Here is a 16,959-nt window from a genome sequence, read left to right as displayed (position 1 = left end):
CCCCCGCAAAAAGGTTATTTAATCTTCCCCACTACCCTTTTGAAGGATATTTTATTATCTCTATTTTACCTCAGGGGAAACAGTCAAACAGCTGGGGGTGGGGGAGATTGAGATGTTGACCCAAGATGGTACGACTAGTATCTAGTGGAACCAGGCTTCACACCCAGGCAGGTCAGCTTCAGAGCTTTCCTTACAAATGTGATTATTTGTTTACTTTTAGCAAGTGTAAAATCTGTAGAAGAACTGAAAGAACAGTACAGCAAATACCTGTGTAGCCTTCACCCACGTTCATCCTCCTGCTTCCCCTCCCTCTCCCCCGTCTCTCTCCATACACATACACTCTCTTTCTCTCTCTTTTCTTTTGCCAAATCATCTGAAAGAAGGTGGTTGATCACGGCACTGCTAATATTTCTCTCTGAAACTTTGCAGACAGGTGTCTTCTCCTGCGCCTGAGAAGACATGAGCGTGCCTGAGAAAGTTCGGTGTTAGTTAAATTACGTCACTGGATGTGCACTCCACACGTAATTCCCTCAATGTTGTATTTTTTTTTTTCAGGCAGGCTCCACACACCATTCATGCATTGCATTTGGCTTTGTGTCCCTTTAGTGTCTCGCAACCCAGCTCCCCATAGCTCTTCATGACATTGAACCCTCTGAAGGGTCCTGGTCACTTGTCCTTGAGAACATACCGATAGATTTGGCTGACCCGTTCCTCGGGGTTGGATTTACATCCCGCTTCCAGCTGGGACTCCACGCAGGTGATGTGTACTTCCCACCACGTCAAACGGGAGACGCATCCGGTCAGCTCTTCTGGCTGTTGGTGACAGATGGCTCCACTGTGAAGGCTCACCTGTCCCTCACCTCTCCTCTGCGATTGATAAGTCTTCTGTGGAGTGGTGCTTTGGGATTTGGGGACACAGATGCTCCTCGACTTATAATGGGGCTGCATCCCAATAAACCCATCACAAGTTGAAAATACTGTGACTTGGCTAACACAGTGAAACCCCGTCTTTACTAAAAGTACAAAAAATTAGCTGGGCGTAGTGGCGGGCACCTGTAGTCCCAGCTACTTGGGAGGCTGAGGCAGGAGAATGGTGTGAACCCGAGAGGCGGAGCTTGCAGTGAGCCGAGATTGCGCCACTGCACTCCGGCCTGGGTGACAGAGCGAGACTCCGTCTCAAAAAAAAAAGGAAAGAAAATACTGTGAGTTAAAAATGTGTTAAATACCCCTAACTCACCAAGTATCGTAGCTCAGCCCAGCTGACCTTGAATATGCTCAAAAGACTTGCTTTGCCTACAGTTGGGCAAAATGATCTAACACGAACCTATTTGATAATAAAGTGTTGAATATCTCCTGGAAGATATTATTGGATACTGTACTGAAAGTGAGAAACAGAGTGGTTATATTGTTGCTGAAATATAGTTTTTACGGAACAGGTATTTCTTTTGCAGCACCGTGAAGTCAAAACATCCTAAGTCGAATCATTATTAGTCAGAGACCATGTGTATCCCGTTTCCCGGTGACCTTTTACTGGAGGGATTTGATCAGGATCCACTAGGATCCACTGTTCATCCCCGATCCTCACCTGCGTCACTTATTACACTGGGAGTTACAAAGTGACGACTTTCTAATTCTGCTCTTCTATCGACACTTATTATACATGCAGATTCTTCTGCAGAGATGAGCTTTCCCTGTTCTTCCTCCTACCTTTCCTCCTCCTCCTCCTCCTCTTTCCTTTCATTTCCCTCTCATGACTAGGGAATCAGGTATTTTTGAAATTTAGTGTGTTACCATCTGTTACAATCATTATTCTTCTTGAAGTTGCAAAATTGTCCCGCTGTGGTCAGTGGGATCCCCTTGAAGTTGGCTTCTGTGTCCTTTCAACCTGACATCACTGAACTTAGAACACTGTAGAAAGAGAACCCGCAAAATGCCTCCATTCCGGGCAGGCGAGGCCAGGGCTGCACACCGTGCTGTCAGGTCATCTTCTTGTGGCACCGCTGCTAGTTGCTGCCAGGCTGTGGGGTATCAGGCACGTATCTCCAGACCTTCGGAAGTGGAAAGTTGGCTTCGTGAATAATTGGAGTGATAAATCATTTTCCTTTTACCTTTGTCTGCATGCCACAGAGCTGAGTTTGGTTTCGGTGGCATTCACACTCCCTTGCCTGTGCTGGAAGGAAGTGGCTCCTCAGGAAAAGTGAGGATGATAATTAAAAATGCATACTCCATGTGGTCGGTGAAGAGGTGTCAAATGAGCATTCGGAGAGAGGGGGTTCTTTGTGACACTGCAATGATTATGTCAGACAAACGATTACGGTATATAGTGTTTCAGAGCTTCCAAACTTAGTAGTAAAACTCAGATGTATTTTGAAAACGTGCTGTTGAGATTGGGATATCATTTTGGCAAGGCGTATTTTTTGTGAGATGCCAGAGGTCCAGTTAACCCAAGAAGTTCTTCTGCCCCACCCTGGCTCACCTTGCTGCAGAGGTTCTTGAAATGACTGCCTTCTGCCCCCTTTTCTCCTGTCTCCTCCAGGCGATGGATTTAGAAGTTCCGGTGTTGGCTAGAAACATCCCCGGGAATGCTGCCGTGGTGAAGCATGAAGTCACAGGACTGCTGTTTTCCAATCCCCAGGTAAAGAAAAGTTCTTTCCCTCCATTCACTCACCTTGTCTGAATAGTTTTCCTCTGTGTTTAATGGAGAGACTCTTTCTGTTAGCGCTCAGCATTCCTGTCCTAGCTGGAGCCCTGCAGAGAGCATGCCGTCTTCTGTTATCACCCGGGCAGCTGCCTGGGTGTGCCACTAGCAGAAGCCTAGGGAACAGGAGCATTGAGTTCCGTTCCTGATTTTGTTGCCAAGTTGCTCTACGGGGCTGGGAAAGATAATCACCTCTGAGATGTTCGGATTTCTGATTTCTAAAATGCAAACTCTCAGATACAACCTTGTATTTATGGAACATCTGCTGGCTTTCAGAGGATGAGCACCTATGTGACCACTTTTCATTCCTTGAAACAAATGCACAAAGTATGCAGGGTTCTTGTGTAAATACAGAAACACGTGTGAACGTCGGGAAATAGAAGAAAGGGCCACGTACCTGTCCATCGGTCCAGCTGGTTATCTGGTGACTTCTGGGGCACACATGTGTTCCATCACCTCCCAGGAGCATGGAAAGGTGTTGCCCAGTGTGGGGGTCCACAGACGGTTCTGGGGGTTCACCGGCCAGGGTTTGCCTGCATCCGACACCCTGAGTGCCTCCTGCAGAGAGTGACCCTGGCTGAGTCTCCAAGCCCCATTTTCTCTTCCGGATAAGTGGAGCTTATCGTAATACTTGCCTCTTAGAGTCGTGACATGCACTGAATGAGTTGATGGCAGAGCTTAGAGGTGCACATGACACATGCTCAGAGCTCAGTAAACACCGATATTATCAAAAGGGAAGGTGTTGGCTGGGTGCAGTGGTCCAGTGGCTCACGCCTGTAATTCCAGCACTTTGGGAGGCTGAGGTGGGAGGATCATTTGAGGTCAGGCGTTTGAGACCAGCCTGGGCAACATGGTGAAACCTCGTCTCTACTAAAAAGACAAAAAAAAAAAAAAAAAAGCTTGACATGGTGCATGTCTGTAATTCCAGCTACTCGGGAGGCCGAGGCAGGATAATCACTTGAACCCCGGAGATGGAGGTTACAGTGAACCAAGATCGCACCACTGCACTGTGTCTGGGCAACAGAGTGAGACTCTGTCTCAAAAAAAAAAAAAAAAAAAGGAAGGCGTTGTCACTGCATATGCCTCTTGTTAGGCAGTAGTAAATAAAAATCTTTTTTTTTTTTTTCTTTTTTTGAGACAGGGTCTCACTGGGTAGCCCAGGCTGCAGTGCAGTGGTGTGATCATGGCATACTACAGCCTTGACCTCCTGGGCTCAAGAGATCCTCCCACCTCAGCCTCCTAAGTAGCTGGGACTACAGCCATGTGCCACCACGCCTGGCTAATTTTGTTTATTTTTTTGTGGAGATAGGATCTCGCCTTTTTGCCCAGGCTGGTCTCGAACTCCTGGCCTCAAGCGATCCACCTGCTTGGCCTCCTGAAGTACTGGGATTACAGGCATGAGCACCACATTCAGCAAAAATTAGCTGCTTAAAAAAATATTAGGTTCTACTCCTAACCATCTTTATTAAAGCACATATGATATTCCGAAATCCAGAAAGTTAGGCTTAAAAACTAAAAACTCAAATACTTGAATATTCAGTTTTTAAGATTTCCTACAGCAGATGTTTAATTCAAGTTCAACTTTCCCTTTCTGTAGTGTGATGATGTGTCATGCTTTTCACTGCCGGTTTCTCGTAGAGTCGTAAACAAATTCCAGCACAAAAAAGATGAAAGCCAACTTCACGGGGTGGCGGGGGTGGGGGATGGTGGGGGGGCGGGGGGGTGGGGGGGGGGGGGGGTGGAGGGGTGGTGTTGTGAGGGGGTGGCGGTGGGGTGGGGGGGCGGTAGCGGGGTGGGGAGGTGGCGGGGCGGCAGGGCGGTGGGGGTGGAGATCGTAAGTCGTGAGGTATCAGCAGGTCATGAATGAATGCAGTGACCATCCCGGGAAGCGGAGGGAAATAGCAAAGTTGGGACCCAGGAGTTTATCTGTTATCATCTACAAAAGGCGTAGGTAGCACTAAAGGCTTCTCTTTTGCTAGTAATACCTAAAAGCCTAAATAATATCAGGATAGGAAAAGTTTTCAGTAGTTACTTGTTGATTCTCCAAACAAAAGCTCATTGCTTTTTACCATATTTTATATCTCTCAAAATCAATACCAGCCAAGCTTCAGGTCAGCGAATGTTAACATCCACTCTGGCAAAGTGTTCTGGATTTTTTTTTTTTCTATCTCCCAAAAGGCAACGTCTGTTTACTTTATAGCTCAATTTCAGAGGACCAAAGAAAGCACTCCAACTTTATCAGTGAACGTCTGAATAGCAATCCCGTATAAGTGGATCTATTAGGCTGAACAGAAGAATGAAAGCAGTTTGCCTCTTCCAATTTCATACAGCCTCTTGTAAGATATTCCTTTTAATGTTTGCAAATCACTATCATGCCTCCGATGTATTCAGGTCATTTCTTCAAGTTACCGGCTTCCTGTGAGCCATCAGACACAACTCTGCAGCATTCATGGAGTCTAGTTGCAGACTTATTTTGATTCCAGCACTTTCATGTTCATTTCACAAAGGATGTGAAAAAAAATAGAACTCTTCTGGTTTTATGCTGGGGGAGGCTGCGATTCTTAATACAGGTTGAAAGAGTATGCTAGACGTGGATGTCACACCTGGTTTGGTTTGGTTTGGTTTGTTTTTCTTTTACCTAGCGCGGGGTAGGAGCTGTTGCTTTAACAACAATATGCATTTTAAATAAGTCAGGGACTATGGTTCTATGAATCTTGACTAAGAAACTCAGATGAAAGGAACCACTAGTGGGTTGCCAACGTTGGCAAGATTAATTTTAAATAGGAGGCTGGGCACAGTGGCTCACGCCTGTAATCCCAGTACTTTGGGAAGCTGAGGTGGGTGGATCGCCAGAGGTTAGGAGTTGGAGACAAGCCTGGCAAACATGCAAAACCCTGTCTCTACTAAAAATATGAAAATTAGCCAGGTGTGGTGGCAGGTGCATGTAATCCTGGCTACTCGGGAGGCTGAGGCAGGACAATCGCTTGAACTAGGAGGTGGAGAGAGCAGTGAGCCAAGATTGTGCCGAGATTGCTCCAGTGCACTCCAGCCTGATGACAGAGCTGGGTGTCTCAAAAATAAATAAATAAATAAATGAATAAATAAATATGTATTTCAATCTGCGTTGGAACCAGCATTCCATTTTTTAAGAAGGAATGTCCATGTCAGAGCGTCAGCCTTAGTTATGTATGTATGTGGTGTATATATTACCATGTATGCTATTCAAATCAATGCTAAATGTGCAGTTAGTAGTTGTGCATTCACTTTTATTTTCTAATTGAGAATGTAAAGAAACCTGATATAAAAAGATGAAGTTCAACACATTAGATTGTATGTTTAATACCCCAGCTACCTATTTTTCAAAACAGAAAACGGATTTTATATACAGTAAAGGACGTGGATGACTGTTAAAGGGCATTCCCTATTCTTTTCATTTTGTGAATCTTTAATAAAACAGTATTAGTCAGGGTTCCCCAGAGAAACAGAACCGGTAGGAGATAGATATAAATATGTGAGGAGATTATAGCAATTGGCTGATATGATTATGGAAGCCAGGAAGTTCCATCATCTGTTGTCTGCAAGCTGGAGATGCAGGAAAGCCAGTGGTGCAATTCAGTCCGAGGCTAAAAGCCCAAGAATCAGGGGTGTGAATCCAAAAGAAAGGAGGTCAGCCTATGGAAGAGACACCTGCACCCCCATGTTTATCAAAGCGCCGTTCACAGTCACCAAGGTATGGAATCAACCTAAGTGTCCATCAACAAATGAATGCATGAGGAAAATGTGGTATATATGCCCAGTAGAGTACTATTTAGCCATAAAAAGGAGTCACGTCATTTATGGCAACATGGTTGGAACTGGAGGTCGTTATATTAGGTGAAATAAGGCAGGCAAAGAAAGATGAATATCGCACATTCCTGGGGTCTGAAAGGCTGAGACTCAGGAGCTTAGATGTCTCTGTGCAGAAGATGGATGTCCCAGCTCAAGAAGCAGGAAGATTCCCCTTTTTGTTCTATTCGGATTGGATGGTGCCGGCCCACATTGCTGAGGGTGCATCTTCCCTCTTCCGTTCACAGATTCAAATGCTAATCTCTTCCGGAAACAGCCTCACAGACCCACCCAGAAATAAGGCGTCACCAGCTATCTGGACATCCCTTAGCCCAGGCACACTGACACATAAAATTAGCCGTCATAAAAACTAAACCAACAAAAGGAACAGAAATGTGACCTTTTTTTTCAAAACCATAACACACACTCTGTGGGTCAGGCAGTTTTTCTGGTAACCCGGACTCTGTCCCCCTCTCCCTTCCTGACACTTGTGTCCTACGGTGGCCTCATGTGTGTGCCCCTGTCCCCCTCCGCCCTTCCCAGCACTTGTGTCCTATGGCAGCCCCATGTCTGTGCCCCTGTCCCCCTCCATCTCCCGCCACTTGTGTCCTACGGCGGCCCGGTGTGTGTGCCCCTGTCCCTCTCGGCCTCCTGGCACTTGTGTCCTACGGCGGCCCTGCGTATGTGCTCCAGTGAGGGGTTGCACACGTCATGCCTTCAAGGGTGGAGTGAGCTGCAGTGTATAGTGGGATTGGGGCAGTCAATTGTTCTCCTAGCTGTCTGTTGCAGACCTGCAGGGCTAGCTCTGGGTCTAGACACAATATCCAGAGCCTTTGAATGATATTCACATCTCGTCTAAGAAGGGACAGGACTAAGACATCAGCAATGGCTATAGCAGTGCATCGATTAGCCTGGGCAGCAGCAATGAGGTCTTTAGGGGAAGACTTCCCAGCAAACAGGTGTGGGCAAGGAATGAGTGGAGGGAGTCGAACACAGTGTGGCCTGTGCTGGGCAGGAGGTTCAAGCTCAGGTGTCTGGAGGACACCCAGGTATGCAGGGGGTGAGGTGGCCCAGTCAGGTGCAACCCTAGGGACCTCGGGGTCAGATGTACAGCCCTTGCTGCTGTTGAAGAGTGGCTGAAAGTCGATTCTTATGTGGGTATTACTGATTTATAAATGTAGACAACTCAGATTCTAAAATGATTCCTTTTTTTTTTTTTTTTTTTTTGAGATGGAGTCTCTCTCTGTCGCCCAGGCTGGAGTGCAGTGATGTGATCTCGGCTCGCTGCAACCTCTGCCTCCTGGGTTCAAGTGATTATTCTGTCTCAGCCTGCCGAGTAGCTGAGACTACAGGTGTGCGCCACCATGCCCTCTAAGTTTTGTATTTTTAGTAGAGACGGAGTTTCACCATATTGGCCAGGCTGGTCTTGAACTCCTGATCTTGTGATCTGCCCGCCTTGGCCTCCCAAAGTGCTGGGATTACAGGCGTGAGCCACCGCGCCCAGCCAAAATGATTCTTTTAAACATGATGGGGACCTACTTACACATTCGTGGGGAGATTTGCTGCCAGCCTGTAACCTCTGCTCTGGATCAGGGATACCCCTTTCCGCTGACAGATGAGAACTGTAACTCAGCCGGAGCACACTGTGCACACTGACGACAGTGGGTTACCTGAGGAGGACACATCAAAGGTGACGTCTGGTCCCAGGGTCCAGGCTGCCTCTGGCCATCAGTGTCCTCCTCACTCCAGACAGAATCGGTGTCAGCTGTCCCAGGAGGGCCTGCAGTGGGTTCGGGAGTGGAGTGGGGTTGATTCCAGGGTCGTATGGGCCAGAAAATAGGAAGGACTTGATGTGATAAAACAACAGTGGGAGGCTGGGTGCAGTGGCTCACACCTGTAATCTCAGCACTTTGGGAGGCTGAGGCGGGTGGATCACTTGAGGTCAGGAGTTCAAGACCATCCTGAGTGACATGGTGAAACCCCGTCTCTACGAAAACACAAAAATTAGCCAAGCATAGTGATGGGCGCCTATAATCCCAGCTACGTGGGAGGCTGAGGCAGGAGAATTGCTTAAACCCGGGAAGTGGAGGTTGCAGTGAGCCGAGATTACGCCATTACACTCCAGCCTGGGCGAGAGTGAGACTCCGTCTCAAAACAAAAACAAAACGATGTTTTTTTCTCTCTCTACACGAAAATTAATGTGTGCTGACTCCTATCACGCACAGGCATGTTAGGCAGAGAGCTTTTATGGAGTTCTTACTATGTGCCCGGCACTGAGCCAAGTCCTGAAGGTGAAGGAATGAAACAGAAAGGGTGAAAGGCCCTCAGGAATGCACAGTTGGCTGTGGGTGGTGCGCAGATGGCAGAACACGGCAGCAGGTAGCATGCCCTCTGCATCAGCGGCCCATCCTGAGCAACACCTGTCTTAGTCTGTTCCGGATGCGGTAACAGAATACCATAGACTGGGGGCTTAAGCAACACACATTTCTCTCTCACAGTCCTGGAGGCTGCAAGTCCAAGATGGGCACCTGATAGACAGCTCTTTTCTTCCTGTGTCCTCATGGTAGAAGGGCTGAGACAGCTCTCTGGGGTCCCTTTTATAAGGACCCTAATCTCGGCCAGTTGCGCTGGCTCATGACTATAATCCCAGCACTTTGGGAGGCCAGATTGCTTAAGCCCAGGAGTTCAGGGCCAGCCTGGCCAACATGGAGAAACCCTGTCCCTATAAAAAAAGTAAAATATTATCTGGGGGTGCTGGCAGACGCCTGTAGTCCCAGATACTCGAGAGGCTGAGATGGGAGGATCATTTGAGCCTGAGAGCTAGAGGCTGCAGGGGAGCCATGATGGCGTGGCTGCGCTCCAGCCTGGGTGACAGAGTGAGACCCTGTCTCAAAACAACACAGACACCAATCTTTCCATCCTCCTGACCCAATCACCTCCCAAAGACCTCACCTCCTGCCATCCCCTTGGGGGTGAGCAGTTCAGCGTATGAATTTGAGGAGACACAAACATTCACCCCACAATATGACCCCTTGTCAAATGTTCACCCTGTGATGGACACGTTCCTGCTGCTTTACATGGATGGACTCCACGAACTCTCACAACAATGCCGTGGCGTCAACACCTTCATAATCACCGTGGGACCAGTGGGGAAACAGGCATGGAGAAGCCCGGTTAACTAGGTTGTAAGTGTCAGAGCCACACCTGGAGCCTCGTCACCCTGGCATGTTGTGTTATTAGTGTGAAGAGATTGCTAAGGACCAGTGGCGAGAAGCCTGCGGGTTTACCTGGGCAGGATGAGGTTTAACGAAGGAAGAGACGTTGAGCTGGACCTCAAAGGACGAGATTCCCCAGGCAGGGAAAGGCATTCACAGTAGAGGGAATCACCTGGGCGAAAGTTTAGGGGCATGAAAGTGTGCAATGCATTGGAAGAGTTAGGCGTAGTGCAGTATGGAAGGTGTGAGGGAAGGAATGGCCTAAATGAAAGGGAACTCAGATGTAAAGAGCATGAGACATAGGGGAGTGTGGTGAGCAGAGTTCTGAGATGCCCTGTGGCCTCTGCCTCCTGGTGTTCGGCTGTTATGGTAGGTTACGTGGCAAGAGGGATTTTGCAGATGTGATTAAGGTAACTAATCAGTTGACTTTGAGTTAATCAAAGATATGAACTGTGTGGGCCTGACATCATCAGAGCCCTTTAAATTTAGATCTAGAGGTCAAGGACAGAAGAATTCAGAGAGACTGGGACCTGTGGAGGGATCCACATGGCAAGGAACTTTGGGCAGCCTCTAGGAGCTGGGGGCGACCCCTGGTTGACAGCCAGTGGGAGAAAGATGGTCTGGGTCCTACACCCACAGAAACTGAATTCTGCCAACAACTGTGTGAGGTTCGGGGAAGACCCGAAGCTCCAGACAGGAGCCCAGCCCAGCCCAGCCCAAACTTTGATCTCAGGCTTGTGGGATGCTGAGCTGAAAAGTCAGCTCTGCTATGTCTGTGCCTGGACTTTGACTTGCAGAAACCGTGAGATAATACATGGGTGTCATTCTAAGTCCCAAGTCTGTGGCTATTTGTTATGCAGCAATAGAAAACTAGTCCCAGAGACTGGGCATGGTGGCTCACACCTGTAATCCTAGCACTTTGGGAGGCTAAGGCAAGCAGATTGCTTGATCTCAGGAGTTCAAGACCAGCCTGGGCAACATGGCAAAGTCCTGTCTCTGCTTAAAAAGAAAAAGAAAAAAAATTAGCCAGATTTGGTGGCTCGTGCCTGTAGTCCCAGCTACTGGGAGGCTGAGGTAGGAGGATCGCTTTAGCCTGGGTGATGGAAGTTGCCGTGAGCTGAGATCTTGCCACTGCACTCCAGCCTGGGTAACAGCAAGACCCTGTCTCAAAAATAAAGAAAAAGAGAACTAGCTCCAGGAAGAAGGCAAGGGAAGAGTTTCCAGTGATGCCAATTCAGCTGGCTGCAGAGGAGGAAAGAATGTGTTCACAGTGGCCGAGATGGGACCTCCAGAAAGAGGACTGTTTCAGGTAATTAATGCATCACATTGAGATGATGGAAGATCATTCAGGGGGATTCATAGGGTCTTACTGGAGAAAACCTTGTTTCTCTTTCCCCCTCCAACCGCTGCATCTTTGTGTATTCAATGAGCGGCTGGGAGCACGAGTCCCTGGTGCAATTGGAGAGAAGGAGACAGCAGAGTGCTCCTGGGAGCCAGGGCTGAGCTGAGAGGGCGTGCATACCAGCCAGCATCCCTGCCTGAAATGCCCCAGGGGTGGCCGGCTACACTTGGAAGAGAGTCCAAACTTTTTCTGATGGCCACCAAGCTGTCCCTGTGCTAACCACTGCCTACCACTCTGCCTTTGGTGCTCTGCGGCCACGTGGGCATCTCTGCTCCTCCCTCACAGGTAACTTGAGTCCCCAGCCTCTTTTCACCACCCTTCCCTATCTTATTTCCTTCCTGGCGTGTGTCACGGTGCTACACTGCTTGCCCCCCACACCCTCCTCCCCAACCCCTCAGACTGTTAGATCCAGGAGAGCAGTTTCTCCAACTGTAAAATGGGGAAGTGAGGCCTCATCTGGGGGGTTTCATGCTCTTCCGCACGCAGCCCCAGCACTTGGGCAGCACGTGGCACTAAATGTGTGTTGACAGGTGAATGGTGAGCACAGGGTCCCAGGGTGGGGGTGGCAGCTGTTGGCACAAAGATGATGAGCATCTGGAGGGAAGTTTGCTTTAGGGAGCTTGTGAGGACAGCCTACTGAACTGAATAAAAAACCATTTATTATTTTTTTTTTAAATGACGATTAAACATATTCAGCCCTGGTAGGAACAGAATAATCTCTATTTCTATATACCTCACTCCTGGAAAACTTTCTATTTAAGCAGAGCTTTCCAAACCTACCAAAGATTGATTGTTTCATTACCACCACAATCCTGTTATTTCTCCTTTTAAGAAGTAGAAAAGGGTTGAGCTATTTTCCTAGGTATTTTATTGCTCTGTTTTATAGCTTCAAAATTAAAATCCATTTGACATTTAATAGAAACTGTGAATCTATACACTGTCCCAGGGTCAGACTTTTAAAGTGTAGCTCAAACCTATTTTGCTTGGAGGTTCTGTATGTATGGTGCACAGCTATAGAAAAACGTAAGTTCTGGAATAATGACATTGACCAGAGCTGGCATTTATCCAGTGGGTATTCTGGGCTGGGCTCTGGCCGTAGTGTTCTATGTGACTTGCATTTTCACTAAAGATAGCTTACTTTTCTTCAGACGCTAATGGCTTTAATAGTCAGTCAATGGTTTAATGTTTGGGAAATGTGAGGCCCGGTAGAAAACGTCAGCCTCCAAACTTTCGTTCAGGCAGGGCTGCGCTGAGATCTCAAGTTTTGCTCTTGGCAGCTGAGTGATCCTGGACGCCCCTCCTGTCCTCTGCTCGATGCTTCTTCGGGAGAGTGGAGATCATGACCTCTCTTTGGGGAATAGCTGAGGGAGGATGCATGCACTATTGCCTCTCCCTTCCCCTGGAAAAAAAACTGCAAATACTCAACTGCGTTCACGGCTTGCAGCGCTGCGCACTAGGGGAAGCCGTGGAATATGGAAAGCACTTATGTTTAAGTGCCGGGATCAGCCCACAGCAGGATTCCCACCTGGTGCAGAGCACTGAGAACCCAGGGAGAAATTCCTGTCTCACTCTCACTTCGAGTTATGTTCTACTTATGGATTTGGGGAGGCCACTGGCCAACGTTATGTAAAGTATTACTTCTCTCTTATTTTTTAAAAATGTTTTAACATAACATCTATAATTCTTGGAAGTTAAACGCATCCAGGATGTGTAAGCACCAGCCAGTGCGCAGCACACAGTAGGTCCTCAGCATGAAATCCGAGCTGCAGACCCTGCTGCGTTGATTGGAGTTCCAGTTAAGCCGAGAGGAAACGCCGGACAAAGCATGTGTGAACGAAATTGGAGGTTAATGCAAAACTTATGTGGATTTGGTTTTTTTTGTTTTTTTGTTTTTTTGAGACAGAGTCTTGCTCAGTCGCCCAGGCTGGAGTGCAGTGGTGCAAACTCAGCTCACTGCAAGCTCCACCTCCCTGGTTCACGCCATTCTCCTGCCTCAGCCTCCCCAGCATCTGGGACTACAGGAGCCCGCCACCACGCCCAGCTAACTTTTTTGTATTCTTAGTAGAGACGGGGTTTCACTGTGTTAACCAGGATGGTCTCGATCTCCTGACCTTGTGATCTGCCTGCTTTGGCCTCTCAAAGTGCTGGGATTACAGGCGTGAGCTACTGCGCCCGGCCACTTACATGGATTTGGAAGTAGTGTGACCTGGTTGCTTATTGTGCGATTCTGGGAAGCATTTGAGAGCAGAATAATAATACAAGCACACCAGGCTGGGCACAGTGGCTCACGCCTGTCATCCCAGCACTTTGAGAGGCTGGGTGGATCACTTGAGGTCAGGAGTTCGAGGCCAACATGACAAAACCCCGTCTCCACTAAAAATACAAAAAATTAGCTGAGCAGGGTCGCAGGCACCTATAATCCTAGCTACTCAGGAGGCTAAGGCATAAGAATCACTTGAACCCGGAGGGTGGAGGTTGCAGTGAGCCGAGATCATGCCACTGCACTCCCGCCTGGGTGACAGTGCGAGACATCGTCTCAATAATAATAATAATACTAGGACAACAGATGTAAACCTCGCCCGAGCAGCAGAGGGACAGCCTGCCTGCGGGCTGTGATTGGGTGCCTGGGTTGGTGTGTTGTTAGGGACACAGATTCTCCAGTGAGCTAGAGAGGGTGGGTCCCTTGCATCTGGCCACTTGGGTGGGGTGAGGAGCTGGGTGAGAACTGGGTCTGACTGCAAAGCCTGAGCTCAGGCAGGGCCGGAAGCACAAATGGCCCTGCTGTCCCCCTTCCCTGCTGCTGCCCTGGCAGCTCCTCCTCACTCTGCCTCTTCTTTCCTGCTGTGCCCCCCTTTTTCTCTCCCTCTCCCTCTGTCTCATCATCTCCTTGTCTGTCTCTGTAGCTCCTCTCTCCCTCTGTCTTTTTCTGTCTCTCATGGTCACTCTGTCTCAGTCTCTATAGCCCTCCTCCTCCTCTCTGTCTGTGTCTCTGTCTGTTTCTGTAGCCTTCCTCCCTCTCATTGTCTCTTCCTCTGTCTCTGTTTCTACCTGTATCTCAGTCTCTAGCTCTCTCTCACTCTCTCTCTCTCCCTCCCTCCCCTCCTCTCCTGTTTTACACCTAACCATTTTGTAAAGTGGTTCTTCTCACCCTGATTCTGTCTGTATTCTTGGGGAGAAGGGACGATTTCTGAGCCCCACCCTGGGTGTAGATGCCCCTGGATGCAGCCTGAGGCGGGAAGAGAAGCCCCTGGCTGACTGAGTAGCCCCTGGGGCAGGTATGCACCGAGCTGAGTGTGCACCGAGCTGAGCGTGCACTGAGCTGCGGCGTGGCGAGCAGGGCCAGGACACGGGTGAGCCACAAGGTGGGGCTCACTGCTCAGGCACAGAGGCTGGGCCATCACCAAGGTGCGGAGGCACTCGGGGCTCCTCCTGGCCGCCTCACTCCTGACCAAGCAGGGAGCATCCTGCTTGCATCGCGTCTGGAATTCGCTGAAAATACAGAGAGGGAAGAAGCAGAGAGAGAAGAGGTTCCTTCCCGCCGTGAGCTCAGTCCCCACCTCTGAGAACAGGAGGAGGCATCTCTGCGTCATCCTGACACTTGGCTCTCCACCATCTCCTGGGCCCTCGCGCGGGTGCACCTGTAGCTGTGCAAAGCCTGCTGGGCACCTGCCAGGAGTGTGAGCCCGCAGTCTCCAGCAGGGGACTGTGATTAGGGGAGGGGCCAGGCATGGAGAGACCCTCCCCTCCCCCTGCCTCTGCCTGTGTGCGCTTCCTGGAGGCCTCCTGGTGATCTGTGTCAGCAATGACAAATGCAGTCCCCAGTCAGTGGGGTGCTTGCCTCGCATCAAAACAACGCTGCTGTAGGAATCAGCTCCGAAGGCCATTTCTGGGGTATCCTGGAATCAGAAGGAAGAGGATGGCGACTTGCTGGCACTGGTAGAAGCCAGGCCAGGGTCTGTGGAGGACCCCCGTGGGCTGCAGCCTTAGGGGTAACGCTGCAGGGGAAGGCGTGCCTGGAGCCTCAGCCCCTGCCTGTTGCAGGTACGTGCACAAGCGGCTGGGCACACCGTCCTGGGTCCTGGGCTCCCAAGCCCGCCGCGCCCTCTCCCCTGAGCCCCACTTCCCGTCTGTCCCACTTCTCCTGAGCTCTGTCTGCAAACGCAGCTGCACCCCATCTCCACTGCACTCCCTACCGAGGGGCTGCAGGGTCTTGCCTGGGCTGTCCTAGCAGCCTCCTCCTTCCAGCCCGCCCACTCCCTCCCCGCAGCCACAGGCACCAAGTGAAAGTCCGCTTCTATCCACTGCAGCTGAGGACCCTCTGGTGGCTTCCCCATTGCACCTAGAAGAAAATGCCACTGCTGGCCCGGCTTCTGAGGCCTTGCATAGCTCGTGCTGCCCCCTCCTCATTCCAGGCTTCTCTGTCCAGCACCTGAGCTCTGCTCACCCTCTGTCTCTAACTGAGCTGCGCCCACGGCTGGCACCTCCTCGACTGTTTCTTGGTTGAAATCACCTTGGAAGGACTTTTCGTGGCCACCCAGTGTGACTGGGGTTCCCACTTGGGTTTCCTCTGTCCTTGCACCTGTGTCTGTGTACACTGCACTCTTCGCCATCTATAAACACCAGTCCCCAGCCTGGAAGCTTCCCGAGGGCAGCAGTCAGGCATGTTTACTCATCAGCTCTCCCTCGCAGGGACCCTGATGTGGACTGGGTGCTCAGTGAGTACTGGAAGGGATGACTATGCCCCGGCGTACAAGGCGCAACCCTCCCAGAGGGCATGTTTTGTTATTTTCATCTGATAGCGAGCGATGCAGCACGCCACACAGTTGTACTTTGAATGCTCTCTTTTCTTTTTCTTTTCAAAGTCGCAGATGACAGCAGTCATCCCGCCCAATCATTGGCACCTGTCAGATTTTGTCCCCATGCCTAGCAAGTAGTCTCTGACAGTTTCATGCCAATCACAGGTTCTGGTGCTGAGTGCCAAGCGGCAAAACGACAGGATCGCCTACTCCTGCCTGGGTGCTTAGATCCCATGTAAGTGCCTTTGGCTTAGAAATTGTCTTTCTTCTGCCCTCCCTTCCTCCCTCCCTTTTTCCTTCCTTCCTTCATCTACCTCCTTTCTTCCTCCCTCCTTTTCTTCATCTGTTCTTTGCTCCCATTTTCTTTGATTTCTTCTCCCTCCCTCCTTCCTTCCTTTCTCCCTTCTTCCCTCCTGACTTCCTTCTTCCCTTCCTCCCCTCCTCCCTCCCTTCCTCTCTCCCTCCCTCCCCTCCTCTCTCCCTCCCTCCCCTCCTCTCTCCCTTCCTGTGTGCCACTGCCCTCATCGTTCCGCATTAGTGAGCTCAACCTTCTTTTGGTTTTGCCGGGAGAATCCATTGTTTGCACTTTATACAGGAGCGTGGTCTCTGTGGTTTTCCCTGAATCTCTGTCGCACACGTCAAGGCTCCCTCTCAAGTGTTGCTACCACATGTCTGAATAAGCAAGCTGTCCCTTGGAGATCTTGGACTGCAGCGGAACTGGGCTGCATGCAGAGCAAAGCCATGAGACGACCAGGGTGCCAACAGGAAGTGGCAGCTGCTCTAATGGACCCCATCACCTCAGGAGGGCAGCATTGGGAGACATTATTTCTTGCTCTTCTGGAGGCCAGAGCTGGTTGTTTTGGTCTGTGACCACCGCCCATGCGGTCACTCAGAGCCCAGGCTCCTTCCGTGGCCTGGCTCCAGCTCCACGTGTAGGTAGCTGCTGGGGAGAGAGAAGACAGGGTCCACCATGGGAGGTATGTGTGACCTGGGCTGGAGGGAGCACATGCCCCTCTCCGCTCA

At 49.9% G+C, this 16,959-nt stretch overlaps 1 protein-coding gene across 6 annotated transcripts in view; it reads left to right on the top strand.

The window, feature by feature from the left end:
* The window catches only part of GLT1D1 (glycosyltransferase 1 domain containing 1), a 187,684-nt gene that overhangs the window by 107,634 nt on the left and 63,091 nt on the right, over nucleotides 1–16,959 (top strand). For 4 of the 6 annotated variants that reach the window (XR_009209161.1, XR_009209162.1, XM_032168280.2 and 1 more), the window contains one exon: nucleotides 2,537–2,635. Coding sequence is in view for 4 of the 6 variants with exons in the window: in XM_032168280.2 (XP_032024171.1) it covers nucleotides 2,537–2,635 (99 nt within the window). In the remaining 2 variants the exon portion in view is untranslated. Of the gene's footprint in view, nucleotides 1–2,536; nucleotides 2,636–4,898; nucleotides 5,764–16,101; nucleotides 16,261–16,959 lie in introns of those variants that run through there. The other 2 variants (XM_058426051.1, XM_032168284.2) reach the window with 2 other exon arrangements.

The sequence above is a fragment of the Hylobates moloch genome, unplaced genomic scaffold, assembly GCF_009828535.3.
Source record: "Hylobates moloch isolate HMO894 unplaced genomic scaffold, HMol_V3 SCAFFOLD_12, whole genome shotgun sequence".
Classification (NCBI taxonomy): domain Eukaryota; kingdom Metazoa; phylum Chordata; class Mammalia; order Primates; family Hylobatidae; genus Hylobates; species Hylobates moloch.
The sequence above is the reverse complement of the archived record's forward strand: the minus strand, read 5'-3'. Positions and strand labels throughout refer to the sequence as shown.